The sequence below is a fragment of the Colias philodice genome, chromosome 5 (assembly GCF_061535455.1).
Source record: "Colias philodice isolate Cphi_HAF_F1 chromosome 5, ilColPhil1 Martin Lab GWU primary, whole genome shotgun sequence".
Classification (NCBI taxonomy): domain Eukaryota; kingdom Metazoa; phylum Arthropoda; class Insecta; order Lepidoptera; family Pieridae; genus Colias; species Colias philodice.
Genome location: NC_143090.1, coordinates 11,287,129 through 11,310,872, shown reverse-complemented (window position 1 = coordinate 11,310,872; position 23,744 = coordinate 11,287,129). Strand labels below are relative to the sequence as shown.

At 35.3% G+C, this 23,744-nt stretch overlaps 3 protein-coding genes across 5 annotated transcripts; 2 read left to right on the top strand and 1 right to left on the bottom strand.

The window, feature by feature from the left end:
• The first annotated feature begins 267 nt into the window (after positions 1-267).
• alpha-PheRS (phenylalanine--tRNA ligase alpha subunit) lies at positions 268-5,445 on the top strand. Its single transcript, XM_089695144.1, has 6 exons — positions 268-651; positions 1,934-2,288; positions 2,552-2,829; positions 3,968-4,108; positions 4,652-4,859; positions 5,204-5,445. The coding sequence occupies exons 1-6, from the start codon at positions 379-381 to the stop codon at positions 5,422-5,424; spliced, it is 1,476 nt and encodes a 491-aa protein (XP_089551270.1). The 5' UTR covers positions 268-378; the 3' UTR covers positions 5,425-5,445.
• A 461-nt stretch (positions 5,446-5,906) lies between these two features.
• On the top strand, positions 5,907-12,820 carry LOC149488666 (glutamate dehydrogenase, mitochondrial-like). The gene is made up of 11 exons (XM_089695270.1): positions 5,907-6,173; positions 6,430-6,553; positions 7,138-7,245; positions 7,488-7,580; positions 7,839-7,925; positions 8,687-8,853; positions 10,048-10,185; positions 10,435-10,596; positions 11,342-11,546; positions 11,853-11,995; positions 12,444-12,820. Exons 1-11 carry the CDS (start codon positions 5,907-5,909, stop codon positions 12,558-12,560), a joined length of 1,611 nt encoding a protein of 536 aa, XP_089551396.1. The 3' UTR covers positions 12,561-12,820.
• A 580-nt stretch (positions 12,821-13,400) lies between these two features.
• Gmer (GDP-L-fucose synthase-like protein) lies at positions 13,401-23,411 on the bottom strand. 3 transcript variants are annotated; one of them, XM_089695167.1, is made up of 8 exons: positions 23,389-23,411; positions 21,878-22,032; positions 21,366-21,480; positions 17,638-17,766; positions 17,283-17,356; positions 16,620-16,759; positions 14,852-14,980; positions 13,401-13,658 (listed from the first exon to the last, which is right to left on the bottom strand). In XM_089695167.1, exons 2-8 carry the CDS (start codon positions 22,030-22,032, stop codon positions 13,423-13,425), a joined length of 978 nt encoding a protein of 325 aa, XP_089551293.1. In that variant the 5' UTR covers positions 23,389-23,411; the 3' UTR covers positions 13,401-13,422. The 3 variants fall into 3 exon arrangements, with proteins under 3 accessions (XP_089551293.1, XP_089551291.1, XP_089551292.1); XM_089695165.1 differs by lacking the exon at positions 23,389-23,411 and adding an exon at positions 23,213-23,359; XM_089695166.1 differs by lacking the exon at positions 23,389-23,411 and adding an exon at positions 23,091-23,207.
• Between the last annotated feature and the right edge of the window lie 333 nt (positions 23,412-23,744).

Below are 23,744 nucleotides of genomic sequence, written 5' to 3'. Positions count from 1 at the left end.
TGATTGGTTACATTATTTTTGACCGGATTCAAGGTAATTCGCCATTAATGTTTTTTAACCTTTTTCTACTAATTGTATGTAAATTATAAATAATATTTGATTAATAAAGATAAACTCAGTAATTATAATATTTTAAAAATATCTAACGATAGAACAATTCTTTCCATTCTTGCAGTCGAATCCATTCAATCAAGTCAAATATGCAAGTATTCTGCATTCCCCGTTGGGCATCATGTCATATGCTCATGCCAGCTGTTGGAAAACGTCACTGATGTCGTGAAAACTCAAAATTGTCAAATATTATTTGTAGGCACGGCATTGAAATTGATGATTTGAGTTAATAATAATAACCTAAAATAAATAGATCTTTTTATCAAAATGGAACTAAATGAAAGGATTTTACATTATTTAGACAAATGTGACAAAGTAGACACGTTAAAATTGGCTGCCGAATTCAATGAAGATCATCAGAAAATTGTTGGTGCCGTTAAAAGTGTTGAAGCACTTGAAATGGTTGTATCAGAAGCAGTTAAAACAACGAAATGGGGTTTAACTGAGGAAGGACAGCTGGTCGCTGATCACGGCAGCCATGAAGCTGTCTTGTACAGAAGTATTCCCGACGAGGGCATACCTCAGGCAGAAGTTATGAAGGTATTTAACTAGCATTAGAATGATCCTTTTATTTATACACTACTTTACTGAATGATGTAATTACTGCAATAAGTGACTGAATAATTCCTACCTTCTTAGAGTTAAATAGCATTTCCCAATAAGTGTGTAGTTTCAAATTATTGATTTGAACTTTGAAGTGTACTGTTACTAAGTTACATATGGAAGATTTAATTTGGGGTTTCTTTAGAGAACTGCCGCACGTATTATAGGTTTTTTGTGAGGGGGGGATGGGGGGGAGGAGGGGGGGACCCTCCCACCAAAAGGGGAAAGTTAGGAAACCAATAGTTTTGGAGAAAAATCAATTTTCCTATTCTAACCTCAAAATGTATGGAATTGGTGTAACAAAAATTTTACGATACATAAATAAAATACAAACAAGTTGTGAAAACCTACGTAGTTTTTTTATTTGAGTGGGAATCGCCCTAAAGTCGCTTCTGGCACTCGCCGGCCGCTACCGCGGCACGCTCGCAGTAGTTCGGTAGTTCAAATGTTAACCTAATACGCTCGTCGCTTCGCTCCTCGCTACCTATTTGAATACTAAAAGTAAAAGTTTAATAGTTTTTTAACCTACGTAGATTTTTTTTGAGCTATTGTATAGCTTCTATCGCGGGCCTTGAGCGCGGGGACCGAATCCAGAAATTGCGTAACGAAAAACCTCACGCTCCCCACTCCGACGGGCACGGAGGTGTGGCTTGAAGGCATAGCATGCAATAGCTTTGCCGCGGCAGTCCCCGAGTGCCATACGTCTTTTTTGTTTGAGTGGGAATCGCCCTAAAGTCGCTTCTGGCACTCGCCGGCCGCTGCCGCGGCACGCTCGCTTCGCTCGCTCGGCTCGTGCGGCAGTTCAAGAGTTAACCTAACACGCTCGTCGCTTCGCTCCTCGCTACCTATTTGATATTAAAAATAAAAGTTTAATAGTTTTTCAACCTACCTACGTAGATTTTTTTTTGTTTGAGTAGGAATCGCCCTAAAGTCGCTTTTGGCACTCGCCGGCCGCAGCGTAAAGTCACAGAACAGTGAAATGGAACATTTTGGTCCGCTTTCTTGCACAACAAAACTGATAAATGCACTTTTTTCGCACAAAAAATTATTAACTTTAAAAATTAATAACTAAAAAACTACAAGTTTCCTAACGATAATATTTTGGAATTACAATCTTACATTACCTAGCTAACTAAAAATATAAATATTTCCAACAAATTCGTGCGGCAGTTAACTAAAGCCAACCCTTTAATTTGTCCAATCCATTATTTTGTTATAGAAAGTACCAAATGCGAAAGTAGGATTTAGCAAAGCTATGTCCTCTGGTTGGATATTCATAGATAAATCAGGAGGAGCACCACTAGTGAAAAAAAAGGTAGATACCATCACTGACACAGTACAAGAAAACCTGAATGAAATTAAAAAGGGAATAGACAACTTAACTGATAGTGTGCGTAATGATTATAAAAAACGCAAGCTTCTACAAGAAATAACTTTAAAGAGCTTTGTGTTAACAAAAGGACCTCAATTTGCGACATCGATAAAGAAATTAGAGACTGATTTAACAACTGAAATGCTCATGAGTGGAGCTTGGAAGGAGTTGCAATTCAAACCTTATAATTTTGATGCTTTGGGTAAGTTAATTTATTTATTTAAAATTTTATTTTATTGTATAAATTCTCATGAAAACTGATAAGAACCACGAGTGATTTAAAATTATGAATTATTTCTAATCTTAACAAAATATTAAACCATAAACTGCTGAACCAGTCTTAAATATTAGTATTTAATATCAATTAGCTTAGTAGGTGTTACATTAACATTTACAAAGACATGTCTTAAGCACCTTCTGGTTGGTACATCATCTCATATTGTATTACACACATACATATTCCAGGTCAGCCACCAGAGTGCGGGCACCTGCATCCACTCCTAAAGGTCCGTTCTGAGTTCCGAGAGATATTCCTCGAGATGGGTTTCACAGAGATGCCAACGAACCAATATGTGGAGAGTTCCTTCTGGAACTTTGATGCACTGTTCCAGCCGCAGCAGCATCCAGCTAGAGATGCTCATGATACCTTCTTTATCTCCTCGCCAGCTAAAAGCACTGAGTTCCCAATGGACTATTTGGAGAGGGTAAAGAAAGTGCATAGTGAAGGGGGCTATGGATCACAGGTTGGTTTATGTCAATATAAAATGAAATCTATGTAAGTATTCATATACAGTAGAATCCGTTTATTATGACTCCGCCTATATTGACCTGTGACCAACTGGTTATTATGACGTAATTGCACTATGAAGTTTGGTTTTCATATAAAATTCTTTATAAAAAGTCGGATATATTGACTTCCCTTACAGTGACATGCCGCTTATTATGACCCATTTTTAATAAATTATGTCTGGTTATAATGACCGAAGTGAATTCATTATCACGATTTGTTAACAACAATATTGAAAATGATAATTTGACCATATCTATCTATACACAATAGTATTAGACTATTAGAGACTGTTTTTACAATAAAATGAAAAAACAAAAGCAGACAAAAATTACAGTGTACTTACAGTAAAAATACACTTGTATGTGTTATTCTAATAATCGGCTGATTATGTGCAATTTTGATTTTGATTTAATATCTACCTATACATATGCAAGTATACTATGTTTCTGTATTAAAATACTTAAATACATACATATTTACATAAAAAAGATTTTTCATTTCACATAACGCTTTGTATGACGTCCGCTTATTATGACGTGTTTGTCGATTCCCTTCGATGTCATTATAAACGGATTCCACTGTACTTAATTAAAATTACAACTTTTTAATTTTCATACTTTCATCACAATTTTGTTTATTTAATAATGTAAAATATGTTAGGTTTATTTATTGCAATACTTATGCGCAGATAGTTTTTTCAATTCTAAGCAAATAACTATTATACATAAATAAAAACAATATTAATAATATTATACATAAATGTGCGCTGCGTATGAAGTGCGTCGGACTTTCGGCGTTTGTATCAATACAATCATGAAACGTCGTGTTCCTCAATTATATTAGGTCCCAGGACCAATGCAACTTAAATCTAATCTGAAAAAGATTATTATTCCAATTTTTGTATAATTTTTAAATGATTCTTCAAACAAACAAACTTTTCCATTTTTTTCGACCAGGGTGAACTGAACCCCGCGTCCGCGTTAAAAAGTAGATGCCCTTCTGGCTAACATTGAGAAACACAAAAAAAAACTTTTTTCAATTATGGTTAACAATAAAATATAGTTAACAACAAAATAACCAACATAGAGTAGGGTTACAGGTACGAGTGGAAGATAGAAGAAGCCCAGAAGAACCTACTGCGCACGCACACGACGGCGGTCAGCGCGCGCATGCTGTACAAGTTAGCGCAGCAGAAGGACTTCACCTCGCAGAAGTACTTTAGTATTGATAAGGTAAGATTTTAGCTCTATATAATATGATTTTAATATTTTTTTTAAATAAATAAAAATATTAACAATAGATTATGCAAGAAAGTTTCATGCATCACACATAAACTTTGATTTAAAAATATGGATTATTATATGTCTGAATTATTAAACAGCTACACAAAACATCTACCAATAATGAAATCTGTCTCATTTCGCTATTCGTAGTTCTGTTTGTTATTTTCATAAAAAAAAAGAAAATAATGCTATTAAATCTTCGAGCTTTTGACATTTTTTTTGCATAGATTTGCGTTTGTCAGATAGCCAGAAAGCAACACCTGGTTGACAGCTAGTTTAAAAAATACGTATTTATCTCTGTTTGCATGCATCTAAAAGCACTCTTCATAAATAGGAACATAAGACTACTATCACCATTTCTCATGATGGTTTCATCAAATCGGATCAGTGCCCATATTAATAATAATATAAAAATAATTTTATGAGAAATTTGTCACAACGACTATTACACTTTTAGACAAATTTTCTTTACTTCCATATTTCAATTTCCAGGTATTCCGTAACGAGACCCTCGACGCTACCCACCTAGCCGAGTTCCATCAAGTAGAAGGTGTGGTAGCTGGTCGAGGGTTAGGTCTTGCGGACCTGATCAGTGAACTGGATACCTTCTTCCGGAGACTCGGCTTCGACAAGCTGCAGTTCAAACCCGCTTATAATCCGTATACGGAACCCAGTATGGAGATCTTCGCGTATCATACGGGTGAGTTTTGGGAATAGAAAAGTTTGGTAGATGCTAAAGGTTTATTTAGTTTAATTTTAACTTTGCAGAAATTATTTTATATTGTATTTGTGTACTTACCTCTTATCTCAAATTTGTCCGCACCAAAACTCTGCTTCTGAGTCTATAGAGCAGAGTTTTATATTAAACGAAATAAGTTTTTAATTTAAATGAATGTTTTAATGTTATTTGTGTAAATTTATATATAGGTATGTTTATACAAAACCGCTCCAATATTTTTAATGGCTTTTTTATAGGCGATTGTGTGTTTGTGTAGTTGTTTATAATACGTCAATATATTCATTACATTGAAATATTATTTCCAGGTCTCGGAAAATGGATAGAGATAGGAAATTCTGGCGTTTTCCGACCAGAGATGCTCCTGCCTATGGGTCTACCTGAAGACGTGAATGTAATCGCTTGGGGTCTGTCCCTCGAAAGGCCCACAATGATCAAATATGGGCTCAATAACATTAGGGACCTGGTCGGCCCTAAGGTAGACCTGCAAATGGTTCAGAATAATCCGATTTGTAGGCTCGATAAGTGAATAAATGATGATATTTATTGATTTGGGAGTTTTATTGGACTGCAATTTTAATTCAATTACCACACGATGAGATTATAAAAATTCTCCAATGCCGAAAATTTTATATCTTTCTGGTTAAAAAAATTACAATAGACATCAATAAATCATCTATTTTTTTTAAATCAGTCATGCATATACCATATTATGCTACAAGCAATGCAAGTACTACATTGAATGTAGTACTTGCATTGCCTGACAGGAAAATATACTCTAAATGAACTCGCCCAATTATTTTATTGAAGGCTCTTTGCCTAGAATATCTGTGAATTTCGGAAAAAGTTTTATCATTTTTCCACAACTGTTTATGGAATATGCGTTTTCAGAACGTAAATATAAAAACATGTCACACAAATCACGATGGCTATTATATTATTTGTCATTGATATTTTAATTAAAAATCGTGTCTTAATTTATTTAATTTAATTAGTTTTTTCACTAAAATTATGGCTTTAACTCCTCTTTATAAGAAAATAATAAACCTAGGATTAACTGTAAAAAGTGGGCCCATTCGATTGAGCATTAGAAATTATGAAATACCTGAACATTTGAAGAAAGTTATGGATGATCCTAACCCAAGTTTCTATAAAATGGTAGAATATTACTACCATTTCGCTGTGAAAGTTTGTGAACCTACGTTGGTGGAATATTTGAAGAAACACACACACTTTTCGGATAAGAAACGACAGCAAAGAGTGGCTGGTATTCTAAAGGTATGTGGAGTGTTATTTTACGTTCTTAAAGCTGGTTTTATGTTTCAAGTGCGTATTGTAGGTAGATTGATTAAATTATATTCTGAAAAGTAATCAAACTAATAAAGAATAGGTATCATCGTTACCCGTATAATGCTGAAAACACCTAAGTACATAATACTTTATTAATATACAGTATATATTCTCGTATTGGGCTTTTAGATAGCAAACAATTTATGCAATTGACTCTAGTTTTAATAATACAAAACCATTGAAGGTGATGGGCTCCTGCAACAGCTCGTTACAATTCGAGTTCCCGTTGCAACGGAAGAACGGTGACTATGAGATAGTTCACGCGTATCGCTCGCAGCATAGCGTGCATCGGTTGCCTTGTAAAGGAGGTGAATACTTTATACTTACTTATTGTAGTTAATAGTTATGTATTTAGTATTTAGGTTTATATAAATTATAAACTTTGTCACCTATAATGCTAGGCGTCCATTAGAGACGGATCGGGGTGGGTCGCATCGCAACGGGCCGTCTCTAATGGACGATGTTTCATACAAAACATAGGCCGGCGTATTTTTGCGTTGCGATGCGGCCCGGCCCGATCCGCCTAGTGGATGCCAGCCATAAGACGTTGAAGTGCGCACTATATGGTACAAAGTCTAGACGTTTCTTTGTAACGCAATTTGTAGGTGAACACTAAGTGCGTGAACTCACATACCTATGTGAGTTCACGCACTTAGTGTTCACAATCAAATTTTAATTTCAAAGTTTTTCTACTTATTTCTAACTTTTAATAGCTTTTATTATAATTAAAATTTATCATCATTATAAAATGTGCATCATGGAATGCTTATCGTAGTTATGAACTTTTTGTAGTGTTTCTGAAAAATGAAAATTAGAAATAACAACAGCTAGAAAACTTCATAAACCTAAACTTGTTCTACAAAGTGTATAATTAACACCAAATCATTTCTAGGAATCAGATTTTCAGACCAAGTAGATTTAGAAGAAGTGAAGGCCCTCGCCGCTCTCATGACATACAAGTGTGCCTGCTCTAATATTCCCTTTGGAGGGGCTAAAGGAGGTCTGGCAATTATTTTATATTTCCACTTAGTAGCCGGAAATTCTTAATACTTTGACCTAAAGTTTATAATTTTAATATTTTATGATTATTAAAAAATATTCCGAAAATTCTCAAATTGTCGCTCCAATTTGAGAATTTTCGGAATATTTTTTAGTCGTAGTCGTAGAATAGTTTGCGTCTCTTTTACATTTCTAATCTTTAAATGGAGACTTTAAGTTGTAGGTATACCTTTTACTTTACAGGTGTTGCAATAAATCCAAAAAAATATACAGTAGCAGAATTACAAAGGATAACACGACGATACACTCTAGAATTGGCTAAGAAGAATTACATCGGTAATCTATTCTACTAAAATAAAATGCTTTTTTAATTTATTTTTAACATTAGTATAATTGAGAGTACCTACACTATTTATTGATAAGATTTTTTTATTTTATTAAAATTAAACGCACACATCAGAGGTGGGATCATAGTTGGTACGTACTACGCACTTAAAAAGCGCTATGAGGACCAGTTTATGTAGTTATTTTTTCAAGTGGGTTAATTAACTTTATTTCGACTTTAATTAATATAATTAATCTTATTTACTACAGGAGCTGGAATAGATGTCCCAGCTCCCGATGTGAACACATCGGGCAGAGAAATGTCGTGGATTGTGGACACCTACATCAAAACTTTGGGTAATTTATTTATATTATAACAAGCTATACATAATGGATATGAAGAATTAATTAATATATTTTAATTAGATATATAAAATCTAGGCACAATTAGTATTGCTAATGAAGACTAAAAATAAATTTTCCTGTTCTTAATTATGTACTATCGCGATCTATTTATAAAAAGAAAAAACCAATATAATAATTAGTAACAAATAATTAATTTTATATCACATAGCTGTTTTTAGTTTAATATCAATCCTACAACATCCTGTAGCAAATAATTATGGTTGGTTTATCTTAAATCCTCACTCTTTCCCTTTAAAGGAAGTCTTTCTCTTGGTGGTGCACTTCTAGTAGTTTGTCTGTTTGTTTTAATTATATTTTATTCTGATTTGCTTCACTTTGCGAAAAGGGGGCTAGACGGAAAAAAAAGGACGAAAAATTGTAACTACACTTTTTGCAATAGCTGTTAAGCCGTGTGGCGCGGCGTGCGCGTGTTTCTCTGTTTGTCTCTCTCTAACTTAAAACTTCGTTTCATCCGGGTGTCCCTTGACGCCCCTCAAGTTTTTTTAATTCTATTAGCCTTTCTCCTGCTGTTTCGCCCTTGTTTTTTAATAAAGAAGAACCCACACATTTCGGAAGTGAAGTTTTATACGTATTTAAGTTATTACCGTATCTTTCTTCTAGTGCCAAATATATCTATGCCTGTCATCTTAAGCTTAGTATGGGATCGTACCGTGTATGAAAATTGTCCTGAAATATTGATTATTATATCGCAGGCTACAACGATCTAAACGCGGCAGCATGTGTGACGGGCAAGCCGATCAACGGCGGGGGGATCCACGGGCGCGTGGAGGCGACCGGCCGCGGCGTGTACATCACCACCAGCGAGTTCGTGCACGACCCGCAGTGGTGCGAGCTCGTTGGGATTGAGCCGGGGTTTAAGGTGACATGTGGTGAATACATAGAAATCTAAATAACAAGACACTATAGAAGTGCTATAATGTCATAATTAGTATGAAAACCACTGTAGCCAAAAACCACACATTTAAACCGATAACTAAACAGTACACACAATAGTAAACTATGCCTTTTATTGGACAGCTTCATTTTAGTGAAAACTAACTTTAAAAAATAAATACTTACAGCATTTTATTAAGTACCCTAACGCACGCTTTTACGGTTTATTTTCGAATAACATCCCCAGGTACATGAGATGTTTTGTTTCTTTTTGCTCAGAAAAATATTCGAAAACATTCAGCTTTTCTACAACAGAGGGCGTTAATTTTCAATAAATATAACTTTGAACCTAAACACATAGGAATAAGGTTGAAATTTGTGTCAAACGTGATAATAAGAACGGTCGACAGTGTCATTCATTGTTATTTAGATTTCTATGGTGACATTAGTATTACTTGTAAATATTCTTAAATTTTAAGGAAAAACGGCATTATTTCTAAAAAAAATAATTACCGATGAAATGTTATTCCTTTATTAGTATAGCAGGATGCATTTCCGCAATGATAAATGATGAAACACACTATGTTTACACACGCACGTCTCGAGATCAACTGAATAGCGACGAACGCACTGGTGGCTTGGAAGTCACCTGACTGGCGACAAGATCACGCGTGCTTACGACTTCTAATGTCTTGTTATTTAGATTTCTATGGGTGAATAAAAAAGAGCGTGTGTGCCGAGCACACGTGTTAGAAGTGAAACTTCTTTGGAAATATTCAAAGATACAAAAATCGTAGCCTTAGAGCGTATACGCACTATGCGGGTAGCCGCATTGCGGGTAGCCGTCCGGCTGACCGCAAGCACAATTATGTACGTAATATTCATTTCTATGCGCACTGCGATGCGGCTACCGCAGACCGCACAGTGCGCATAGAAATGAATATTACGTACATAATTGTGCTTGCGGTCAGCCGGACGGCTACCCGCAATGCGGTTACCCGCATAGTGCGTATACGCTCTTAGGGAGATTATCAAAAATATCTGTCACAAGAACGAGCTCAATATTATCTGCCCGTACGCTGCAAAAATATCTGACATTAGCTGGCAGCATAAAGTCGCATCAAAATTATGTGATGAAAATGTTGAGCAAATAATAAAAAGATGATAAATACATTTTCAGGGAAAAACAGCGATCATCCAAGGGTTCGGCAATGTGGGGAGTTGGACCGCTGTCTATTTACAAGACAGTGGGGTCAAGATCATCGGTGTGGTCGAGTTCGACTGCTGCCTTAAGAACAATGAGGGCATTCAGAGTATGGTGTGTTAAATTTAAATTACTTAATTTAAATTTAAAAAAAAATTAGGAAAATATATACAGCTGGAAAACTTTAACTGAGATTTTGCTTTTATTGCATCTGAATATTCTTAAGACTGCTTCTATTTTCACCTAAAATAGCTTTCAATTTTTTCTATAAACAAGACGAATATCGATTCGATGGAACAACACCAAATCGTATAACACGTTTGAAAACTATGATTTAATAATACATATAATAATAATAAACAGGACTTAATGGAATACAAAGCGAAGAACAAAGGCAGTGTGAAAGGCTTCCCCGGAGCGCAGGAGTGCGGGCCCGAGCTTATGTACGAGAAATGTGATATACTGGTCGTTGCCGCGTTGGAAAAGACGATCACTTCGGAAAACGCTTGTAAATTTAATTGTAAGGTACGACTCTATCACCTTATATTTGTAAAGAAAGTGGTCCAGAAATAGAAAATTATCTGACTCCAAACATAGTTGCCACATTTGATTCCTACTGCCTATAATTACCCTAATAATGTTAATACATAACATTTTAGGTAAAAAAAATCCGGCTTAAGAAATATTTTTTGTATCATAGTTCTAATAGAATTTAAAAATTTTCGCTTATTATATTTTTAGTAGGTAGGTACTATATAATATTTGATTCGAAAATAGATGAAAAATGCGAAGAATATTCATTTCGTATGTTTTGTAATAAAACTGAACGCTGATTCTATAATGAGCAAGTTAAAACTTTATTATAACTGTGTTGCTCAAACAGTAGAAAATTTTAACACATTATTGACAAAATGCCAAATCACTTCCACAGCTGTTCCTTGGCGACCATCTTTTTTTATCCACAGATACTACGTACTAGAGAGGCCATCGCTACTACACTTTTTGTAACACGAGTTAGAGTCAATCGTCTCAAACCAATTTTTTTTTGTTACATTGATTGGTTTTAGTTGATAAGTTTGTTCATATTTTTTTTAATAAGATAAACAATATTTATTTGCTACATTGATTGGTTTTAATTTATAAGTAATAATAGGCAGAATATCTACAAAGTGTATGGCTCACTAGCCGCCGCGCGCCGCGCACTGATTTTGTTCGTGGTGTCCTCTCTATAATAATACCTCAATGCACAGATACCATTTTTACCCCACAGATAATAACAGAAGGTGCGAACGGGCCGACCACGCCCGCCGCGGACGCCATCTTGCGTGAAAAGAGGATCCTCTGCTTACCCGATTTGCTCACAAATGCGGGGGGAGTCACTGTGTCGTACTTTGAGTTTCTGAAGAACTTGAACCATGTCAGTTTTGGGAAACTGTCTATTAAGTTCTGGCGGGACTCGAATACTGCGCTGTTGGGTATGTATGGAATGGAGAAGTTTTAGTTTAGATTCTATTGATTATATTTAAATTGATAATGAATGCTCATAAATATTTTAATTACAATATTGTAATATTTCGCTCGCACATTCGCTTTGTGTTGTGCTTATTGATTTTTTTTGAAAATAGCCTACTAAAACAACACACAGTAACCATTTACATATTATTTACTTATTTTATTGTTCTCAAGTATCACTGATATCAATTGAGAAATATTTTCCAATCAGTGTTGCCATTTACTACTATTTATATCAATATAAAACTCAAATCTAAAATTATCCACAGATTCCGTAGAACAATCTCTGAAGACATCGAACATAGACGCAAAGATCCGTCCCACAGAACTGTTCCAGTCCCTCATGTCGGGAGCTAGTGAGAAACATATTGTCACCTCTGGCCTGGAGTATTCTATGATTAATGCTTGTAATGTACGTAAAAACTTATTCATTTAAATATACAATATTGTAGTTTAAAAATAAATTAAAGACATACTTAACTAATTTCGATAGCTGATTGTGTTATACTAACTGCAAAATTGTTATTTCTCATATTATGTGTAAAAGATCATATTGTATTGTTCTTGTTTATGAGATAAATAAAGTTCTTTAAACCGAAAAACTGCTCCCTAAAAACCAGATGGGACATTTTATCCTTTGATACAGAGAATGATCAAGGATTTTTGCAATTCTTATAACGTTTACATAATTTTGTCAACATGTAGTTAATCACTTGCACTTAAATTCCCACTAAATAACCAATAAATAACACCGTGCTCAGAAGTCTTACGTATTAAATAAAAATAGATGTTTATTTCCTTTAAAGCATTTTCATACTTTTTCATAATATTATAAGAAATATATTTTATTTAAATTTCAGAACGTGAAAAAAGCGGCATCAAAACACAACCTAGGACTCGACGTGCGCACAGCGGCCTACGTCACGGCCATTGAGAAGATCTTTGTTACTTACGACGAACATGGGCTCGCTTTTTAACTAGTTTTAAATCATCTAGTACCTAGTAAAAATAATGTTTCCAATGAACATAGTCATAACTCATAACTCATAACATTCAAATTGTATTATCTGTCACGAAAAAATGTTGCCATGTGTTGCTCACTCAATGTTGATTATGTCACGCTAATCAGTAATTTAAAAATATGTGTTTGTTTATTGTAACTACTTGTTATTCAAAATATTAATTTTGTGATATTATGTAATTCGACAGTATGACTTGTGGACCTTGTTCTTTTAATATTGCCTTAATAGATGTAATCATGATGTAATAATAAATAATAAAAACTAAAAATTAAACCTGTTATTTCGACAAATGAATAATAATAATGACATTGTATTCCAACGCCGAGTTTTATTTATGAATTTTTTAGCTTATTGAGGACTGGAGTTAAATAAATGTTATTTTAATTATAATTTGTGTTTTATTCCTCCTCTTTTTCAATACCTACTTGGCATTTATTTTAAGAGCTAATCGCTTCTCCCGAGTTGTTCCAGCGCAGCATAAAAAAATATACTGAATAATGGTGGTCTAGGAGACTAATAGTTGATTTGTATCGTATTATTTGTAACAAATACTTACTGTCGCTGCTCCCCTTTTAGAAAGAGTAAGTATACTCACGAGAAATTAGCTTGAGAGTTCAGTTTAAATGGACTTTTTTTTTTATTTATTAGGATTATTTTTTGATAAATAGTAATTTTGTCTGTAGATTCATGTATTATTATTATTTATGTACCTACCTTGTTTAAAAATTTGCCGTGTAGAGCATCGAAAATACAATTTATTTCAATATCAGTAACATATGAAATAAAACCACAACAAACATAAATAAATTATATATTTTCACAATCGAGCATGTTCCCTATTATTCTTAAACCACGTCACAGTGTCTTGTATGGCTTGCTCAAAGGGGGTAAATGTGAATTCCTTGTAAAGAGACCGTAGTTTCTTGTTAGAAGCTGTTTTCTTATACTGCCCATCTGCCTTGCTAGTATCGTATACAATTTCGCCGGTAAACCCGTGTGCTTTCTTTATAGCTTCGGCCGCTTTGCTTATTGTTACTTCGTCTTCTTCGTCCACTGGATATGTAATAGGAATTATAAATTCTATTAATATAAGGCAATTAAATGCGAGTAGAAACTTCAATTCTAGAATTTATGATATTCTGCTCCATACTACGTGACACGGGATTTCTCCTATGCATTTGAATCTAATAATGGCTATTCCCAATATTCAAACTACGGTTATAGATGGACAGCTATCTCCGATAGCTAGTAAGGTTCTATCTATCGTAAGATAGATACGATATTGGGAACGGCCATTACTGGCTGACAGCTGTCAAAACGTTATTTGGACGCTCAAATAGACAAATTCAAAGAGAAAAATATACCTCTAGTAAGCAGTTAGTCCTGCAGACGATAGATAGCGATCAGAGATAGGTTAGCTTATCGCTAGTAAGCTTATTGTGACGCCAAAACAAAAGATAGATAGCATTTTCTATCTTTAGTAGGGTCAAACCGAAGATAGATACGATATTGGGAACGGCCATTAGTTGGTATCTATGTTACATGTAAGGTATTTCTTATACATATAATAAATTAATAATTAAAATATTTTGCTTTTGTGTATAGTATTAATGACTAAGACGATTGTTCCGTTTTTAATAGGACTTTGCATTTATACAAATATGATCATAGATAGCATTTTTTCTTTTATTCAGATTTAATATATTATTAATCCAAAATTTCTTCATCATTTCACCACTATTATCATTCACTATTCCCAAAAATCAGATGTTTTAACCCTAAGGGTGCACTCACACACATCAGTCACCGTCACGGCACGTCACCGGACAGGATTAAAAAAAAATATGTATCAATAGTTCTAGTATGACTCTGTTCCCACACGACAGTCGCCGGCACGAAATCTATCAGTGACGTCACCGGTCAGGCACGTCAAATAATCTTTCCATACATGTACCATACTTTTATCCCCACTCACCCGGTGCCGTCACGTCTCAGTTCAGTCAGCGTCGTGCTACCGTCAATTGCTACATGTTCTCTAGCGTGACACACGTCTAATCACTGACTAACCTGATGTATGTGTTCAATGATTCAGTCAAACCGGCGACGTGACTGACGGACAACATGACGGTGACTGGTGTTTGTGGATACGTACACAAACCGTCACCGATCAGTCATCGGTGACTTGACGGTGACTGATGTGTGTGAGTGCACCCTTAATCAATCCTGTATAATAATGGAATTCTCACCAGACAATATAAGCGGCTCCACACTATCATAATGCCGCAGTGTCCACACAAAAAGCTTAGCGATATCGAGCGAGTAAATGAACTGCCGCAGCGGGGACCCCGTGCCCCATACTGAGAATGTTTTGTCGCCTGGAATGGAAAAACAATGTAAAATACTTTAAATGAAATTGGAATTATGTTTAAAACTTGGGTTACCCCATTACGTGATGCAAATGATTAATTTGTATTTTTAAGTAATTATTGACAAAATTTTCTTAATTTTTATTAAATTATGTTAGATTTGAAACTTAATAAATAAAAATTAGTATGTTAAATATGTGGTTAGAAATTAAGAATTACGTATGCAAAAGAAACTCGAGTAGAATAATTAAGGTTTCATAGATGAAACACGTTGCACGGTATTACTGACTTGTTCAGCATGTCCCCTGGACAGTATAAGAGCTATTACGCACTGTCGACCAGTCGCCGGCGACTCAGTCGCCGGCGACTGTGACTTACTCCTGGACGACTGACGACTAAGTGCGCAAGCCCCTATTTAAACTATAGTAAGTCACAGTCGCCGGCGACTGAGTCGCCAGCGACTGGTCGACAGTGCGTAATAGCTCTAATATCTCACCGTTCGTCACAGCATCGTCCATCCTGCGTATCAGCGCCGGTATCACGTGGCTGGTGGCGAGGGAGAAGTTGTCGTGTGGCCCGAACACGTTGCACGGTATTACTGACTTGTTCAGCATGTCCCCTGGACAGTATTATATCTCACCGTTCGTCACAGCATCGTCCATCCTGCGTATCAGCGCCGGTATCACGTGGCTGGTGGCGATGGAGAAGTTGTCGTGTGGCCCGAACACGTTGCACGGTATTACTGACTTGTTCAGCATGTCCCCTGGACAGTATAATATCTCACCGTTCGTCACAGCATCGTCCATCCTGCGTATCAGCGCCGGTATCACGTGGCTGGTGGCGAGGGAGAAGTTGTCGTGTGGCCCGAACACGTTGCACGGTATTACTGACTTGTTCAGCATGTCCCCTGGACAGTATAATATCTCACCATTCGTCACAGCATCGTCCATCCTGCGTATCAGCGCCGGTATCACGTGGCTGGTGGCGAGGGAGAAGTTGTCGTGTGGCCCGAACACGTTGCAAGGTATTACTGACTTGTTCAGCATGTCCCCTGGACAGTATTATATCTCACCGTTCGTCACAGCATCGTCCATCCTGCGTATCAGCGCCGGTATCACGTGGCTGGTGGCGAGGGAGAAGTTGTCGTGTGGCCCGAACACGTTGCACGGTATTACTGACTTGTTCAGCATGTCCCCTGGACAGTATAATATCTCACCGTTCGTCACAGCATCGTCCATCCTGCGTATCAGCGCCGGTATCACGTGGCTGGTGGCGAGGGAGAAGTTGTCGTGTGGCCCGAACACGTTGCACGGTATTACTGACTTGTTCAGCATGTCCCCTGGACAGTATTATATCTCACCGTTCGTCACAGCATCGTCCATCCTGCGTATCAGCGCCGGTATCACGTGGCTGGTGGCGAGGGAGAAGTTGTCGTGTGGCCCGAACACGTTGCACGGTATTACTGACTTGTTCAGCATGTCCCCTGGACAGTATAATATCTCACCGTTCGTCACAGCATCGTCCATCCTGCGTATCAGCGCCGGTATCACGTGGCTGGTGGCGAGGGAGAAGTTGTCGTGTGGCCCGAACACGTTGCACGGTATTACTGACTTGTTCAGCATGTCCCCTGGACAGTATAATATCTCACCGTTCGTCACAGCATCGTCCATCCTGCGTATCAGCGCCGGTATCACGTGGCTGGTGGCGAGCGAGAAGTTGTCGTGTGGCCCGAACACGTTGCACGGTATCACTGATGTGAAGCGGCATCCGTGCTGTTCAGCATAGCCCCTGGACAAGTTTTACTTGAGTGTAATAACTCAGGCCCCGGAATCACAGACACAATAGAAAATCTATTGTGTCGTGGCCCGATCGGGCCGTTCGGGGCTCAATGGGTTAAGTGACTTAATGAAGGAAAAGTGGCTAAAAGTGAGGGTCGAGACAAAATGCATAAGCTTAAAGAAGTTAAGTAGCTACAGCCTCGTATTGATTTATGTAGCACTAAAATTGGATCAAATATCATTACCATTTGTTTATAAAAAAAAACGTGTCACTGAGCTGCTGCCATGACTGCTACAGAGAGGAGAATTTTGAAGTGAAACTTCTTTATCGGGGTTGGAAAAAAAAATAGTGTAACATTTTTCATTACGCGTGACATTTTTCCGTTACGCGCCATCTTTTTCTTATCCCTACCACGCGTGATTCGACGTATTTCTGTAAAGTTGCATATATAGTAAATTATTTCTTGAAAAATAAGGTCATAAAGAAGTTTCACTTCTTACGTGTGTACACTAGTACACGGACACATCCTCACCTATTTAATACATCGATCATCCTCTTAGCATAGCTGTAGCCATAGTTGGAGCTGTGAGGCGGTCCATTATGCACCTGTAAAATAAATAGTTATAATTAAAATTTTCTATTATCACAAATCGGTCGAGTGCGATTCGGAGTCGGGGCACGAAAGGATCAAGAAAAAAAAGACGTGTGTCACTCGGGGACTGCCGCGGTAAAGTTATTGCATGCTATGCCTTCAAGCCACACTTCCGCGCCCATCGGAGTGGGGAGCGTGAGGTTTTTCGTTACGCAATTTCTGGATTCGGTCCCCGCACTCAAGGCCCGCGATACAAGCTATGCAATAGCTTAAAAATTGATTGAAGTGAACTTACCATAGTCTCATCAATAGGATATGTAATTTTATCGGGGAATATACACGTGGAGAGACAGGACACAACCTTCTGCACTTTGTGTTTATAGCTGGCGTACAGGACATTATCATTTATGGCCATATTGTCACGCTGGAATTAGAAAACGAAGATTTCAACATAGTTTTTAATAAAAATATGAGTCATACAATTGACTTGTAATTTTATTGTTGTGTTAATAGTATAAAAAAAATATTTTTAATAAATTTCGTTATAGACTGATAAGGCATAAAATATTCTTATAATTTACTAGGTCTCTTATCTATAATAATATTATAAAACTGAAGAGTTTGTTTGAACGTGCTAATCTCAGGAACTACTGGTCCGATTTGAAAAATTGTTTCGGTGTTAGATAGCCCATTTATCGAGGAAGGTTATAGGCCTATATCATCATGCTAAGACCACCTGTTGGTCTTAGCTCGTGAAATCGCGGGGCACAGCCAGTACATAATATGATAATTCTTCAATTATATATTAAGGCTGCAGTCTAGCAAAATTGCGTTTTCAACAAGTTATTTGACAATTTTTTCCCGGCTAATGAAATGATAAACTGAATTTTTTTTTCTTGTTTATCAATTAGTGTTATATACGCAATGCACGTGAATTTTTTCACATTTATTAAGTTACTTTATTTTACCTTAATCAGGCCTTCAAGATAAGTCTCTTTCCCCCAAAGACATTTCGAGCTAAGTTTGTGCACTCACTACGTTGCAACCGATTACAATTTACACAATCTGATCAGCACATTATTATCCTTATATAGTCGTTATTAAAAACTGCTGAATACAATTGCCGAAAAACTTATGATTTTCTTAATTAGAACGTTATAAATTCATTAAATTTCCCATTTTTTGCCTTACAAAATCTATTGATAAATACTGCTAAAAGTTATTTTTTCCATTAATTTATTCGAGTTGGTTGAAGACCAATGAGTATTAATCCTTTAAAAAAATTTTTTTTTGAATTTTGATAATTCTTTAAATATTAAAAAAATATTTAAAATAATTAGGAAAAATCCTAGCGAATTTCTTTAGTCGCGCTCCTTGGGCCGGAGCGTTCTGACGTGTGCTCTACGCTCGATTTTCCTTCATACCGAAGTGAAAGTTGCTCTACTTCATTAAATTTAATATTTTTGTTAATTGATTATTTTTATCTTAGTTTTGTGCAAATATTCGTATTTTTAAACATTTGATTTCGATATGGAAAATAAACGAAAAAAATACGCGTGTAACTACTAGAAAAAAAATTATCTTCGAACATAAAGTTAATGAAACCAAATAGATTGCAAAGGTGATTGGCAACAATTTCTTTATTTTACGGGGTGTCAGTAAAGGGATGTATATTTCTTTAAAACTAAAGTAAGCTCATAAATTTTCTTATAATATAATTTTTTTGAAGTTCCAAAAATGTTTATTTTTCGTTTGAGAAATACGAAATATAATATAAACTTGTATTGAGAACTTGAACTTCCCAAGTTCATCCGGGGAAATCTCCATACGGGGAAAATGATTTGTTTACTCCAAAATTGATCCGAGGTGTTTTAATTTTTTCTTCTAGTCATTTTCAACGTAGCGGCATGTTGTTTGATTATTAATTTTGTAACTTAAATACAGGATGTTGGTTTTATATTCTGATCTTACAGACGCGCTGACAAATTTAGTCCGCCATTTCTAGTTTAGTCTACCAACTCTAAGTACCAATATTAAAACGAATGGATTATCATCACATCATCAAAACTCAGATGTAATGGAAGATCACAATAACATAGAAAATTCAGTGGGTGTTGAGAACTAAACAAACAGAAGTAACAGAGACGCGAAGAATAAAAAAAGAGGACGAAAACGATAATTCGTTGATGCTTTCCCTTTTCGACGTATTGTTAGGGTACATCACCAATCTGCAAAAAACAAAACTGATGATTCCCAATTGCTGATTAAAAATGAAAAACAAATAATCGACAACAGTGGTGAAAATTTGCTGATCACAATGAAACATCCTTCAGTGGTAGCAGATTTACTCATTTAAAATGTATCGGTGAACAGCGTAAAGGAGAGGAGGACAGGAAAACATTATGAATGTGGATGGTGGATTGTATACAGGGTGTAATCGATAAGTATGTGCAGGCGATTATGACGTTATTATTGCAGGTATCAAAAAACTTAAAACTGATATCGAAATTACTTTACCTAATGAGCAAAATGACAATAATAACTTTTTAAAAGTATAACGAGAAATATCTAAAAAATTTACTTTATACACTCCCATATCAAAAAGGGAAAATGGGACTAGTAGAAGTTAAATGTCTAATTCCGGCAAAAGACATGAATGCGGAAGATGCGGTTAAAAAAAATTTAATATTTGAAATAAAATGCAAAAAATAACACTTTTGTCATAGATAAGAATCATGACTATTTTTTCCAAATTCAGGGACAACTAAACGTTGCAGAAGCAGAAGTCTGCTTATTTGCTGTTTGGACTGGAGTGAATCATTCGTTAAAAATAGAATATATAAAAAAGTATGTAACGTTTAGGCAAAATAAAATGATGGACCATTATCAAGATTTTACATAACTTGCCTACTGTCAGAATTGATTGATTCGAGACTTCAGCATTCGATGCCATCAAGGACCCATCCTATATCATTCAAGCGATTGAAAAAAAAGAGATAAATCCAGTGCAACCGATAAAGCATCAGAATGCTAGCACAAGATTTATTAGGTTTATAAATATAAATCTATATATTATACATAATATAATAAATCTGTAGAAGACGCGAAGAATCCGCGCGGACGGAGTCGCGGGCGGAAGCTAGTCAGAAATAAATATCTTTTGTTTTCATTTGCGTATTTTTCTATTTCATAATTTTTTAACACAAACATTACATTTTTTTTATTATATACAAAATTTGTTTATCCGTTTTATTAGTTAAACTGAACAACTTTCACTAAGAAACTTAGGTCGAAAAAAATGTATAGAGTTATGCATTTTGTATGGAAAGCTTATTTTTTTTTATATTTCGTCCAAATTTCTTTGTAAAAGTTGATCAGTTATATAAACATGAAGTTGAAGATATCAATAGAAAGTATTCGCAAATCTTGTGTACTGATAAAAAAAATCACCCGGTGTAATTTTCACGAAAATTGTTTCAAATTGTCATTTTTGGTACTTATTACGAATATTAAATTATACGATTGATTTAATTTTTAAAAATTAAGTGGAGCAATTTTCCCTTAGTACATTTGTATTATTTACATATAGGATGACAGGATGCATTTGTTTGCACTACTAGACCAAGCCCTTAATTGTTTATGTTTTTACACAACAATTCAATGAGAAACTAATTTAATAAATTTTTGAACCCATATTGCCCTTGACTTAAGCTATATGACGTAAATTCGCCACTGCGGTCTGCAGCAGCTAAGCTATGGACTGATACTGTAATCCAATATCTATCAGAGGTAATGTTAAAATAATAATACTTGGAACATTACACAACATTTGATATCTGCGCTTCGTTTTTTTTTCTGTCCTATTATAAAATTTTTAGATCGATTGATGCAAAGGGAATCTTATCCTAATAGCTGCCACACATGTTACCTAATAGGTCTACCTGTACAGGAATGCCAATGCAGGAATGAGTTTGGGAAGTGGCATGTATGCATAAGCAAAAATTAATTATAAAAAAAACTTACAAAGAAATCCAAATTATGTGCCATGTTGTGAAACAAGCCGCCCACCATAGCAGCTAAGTGGATCACATGAGTGGGCTTGTGTTTCTCAAATAATGCCTCCGTTTCCTCTTTATTTCTGCAAACATTATTCTAAAAACCACTTATGTCTCAGCTAATTATAAATACATTGTTCAGTATGACTGAAACCAATATTGATTCAAAATAAAACAGAAAAATATGTGAACTAATCTAGTAGAATCAAGAGAAAATTGTATTTTCTTAAGGTTTCTTTGAAATAAGCTACTAAAATTTAAATAATAATATTTTTATTGTTTTGTATGTGAAATATGTGAGTACATATATATTTTGATTTTTTGATCATATCATTTGTTATCAAATAAAAAAATAATAACTTATTTAACCCATTGAGCCCCGAACAGCCCGATCGGTCCACGACACAATAGATTTTCTATTGTGTCTGTGATTCCGGGGCCTGATTTATTAAACTAATCCTGTAATTAAACAAATTATACCTTAAGTCACCATCCTTGGAGCCACAAAATATCCACTTCTCATTGACCACTTCCGCAGAGCCTGACTTCCTTTGCTCGTCAATAACTGTCTTGATTGCCTGACCAACCAATCCTGACCCTCCTGTTACCAGCACTACCTTGGATTCAGAACCCATCTGAAAATTACATTTAAGTTTTTTTTTATTGTGAAAAGTAGGAACTTCCTTCACTTACAGCACATAATTGCTAAATAAGAAAATAATAAGGGTGGCCGTACACAGCCCGCTTCAAGCACTGAGGCCAACGGCTTGAAGCTGCGACTGCGCGGTGAACTATGGACATTTATTCACTGCCGTACACAGACTGCTCAAGCCGTCGCAACCGTTTCAAGCCGTCAACTGCGCAGTTTGTAGCGACAGTTCGAGCAGTCAACGACCGACGCTCGAGCAGTCCGTGTACGTCGTCGTCGCTCAGCCGTTAACCGCTCGAGCTGACCGTGTACGGCCGCTTTAAGGGTGTAGTAAAGATGTAGCTTTGCAATTTTAAAATAATTTTGTACAGTTGAATCATTTTTTAATTAAATTTTAACAGATTACAAATCCAACCTTTATAGTATTAGTTGTTGTGTTGATCAATGAACAATATTCTATAAAAACATGGCACAGAAGACTAAATATTTATGAAATGTGATCTGCTTTCAGTAACCTACTTTACTTAGACATAACTTCCCTTGGTTGTAATGTTTCATTCACTAAGTCAAGGAGATGATATTTTACTCCTATACATGTAATTCAATTATAAGTAGTAATGTTTATTCATAAGAGATGGGTTTAGAAAAATAAACTATCCAATACTTAAACTTAACATTAACATACAAATTGTATTGATATTGTACACTTTTATGTATTTCTATTACATGAGCAGCAATTGTGTATTATCTAAAATGTCTTTATCAGATGACAGATAATTAGAAATATCACACATATTGTACATTAATTATTAATTATTGAATATAAATAAAATGTAAATATCCTTGAAAGTGAAACATTATCTTTCGACATTCTATTAAAATAAAGAATGTTTAATACATCGTAAAGGCAATGCGAAAGTTATCTACTTATGAATACGTATACAATCCGCAATCGTATGATAATAATTTGGAAAAGTTACTGCTAGTACTGAGCAATTAAGATTTTTAGTACATTTATACACTTGTCTGGTGCCCAGATCTTACCTTATCGTTGCTATTAATTTAATTTAATAGCTTTATGTACAAAAAATAAGTTTTTTTTAATGCCACGATTAAAGTAGCAAAATACATACACTTGATATATGGAAAACTTTAGTGACACTTACTTGTACAATTTTTTATAATTATTATTACGATAAGTAGATTAATTTTAATTATTTAATCTTGAGTGGAATTTTGATATTTTTCTATTTCTTATAAACCGGATTTGTTTACGGCAGAAGAAGCTGATTACAAAAATACTTAAAATACGTTTTGAGCAAAGAGAATACAAATACTACGTGTTTTGAGTTTTGACTTTTGACAGTGGTCACTGGTCAGTGACAGAAGACAGAAGTTTCACGTATGACATGACAGCATTTAAGACGTTTTAAGAAAAAAGTTGCCATGACCAAAATTGAAGCATAAAGTAGCACTTGTGTTTGTTCGTGGTCGCACAGATCTAAATAAAAACATGAAAATATTTAAACTTCGAATTAAAAGCTAATTTTCTTGTAATTTTACAAAAAAACTACAATAGAAATAAGCTAATCAGTCTCTTCAGTCTAGACTTAGTCTAGAATAGGAAAAATAAGATTTTTATTGGTGGTCAATCATGAAATTCTGTTGAGAATTCATCCCTTTAACTTCTATAACAAA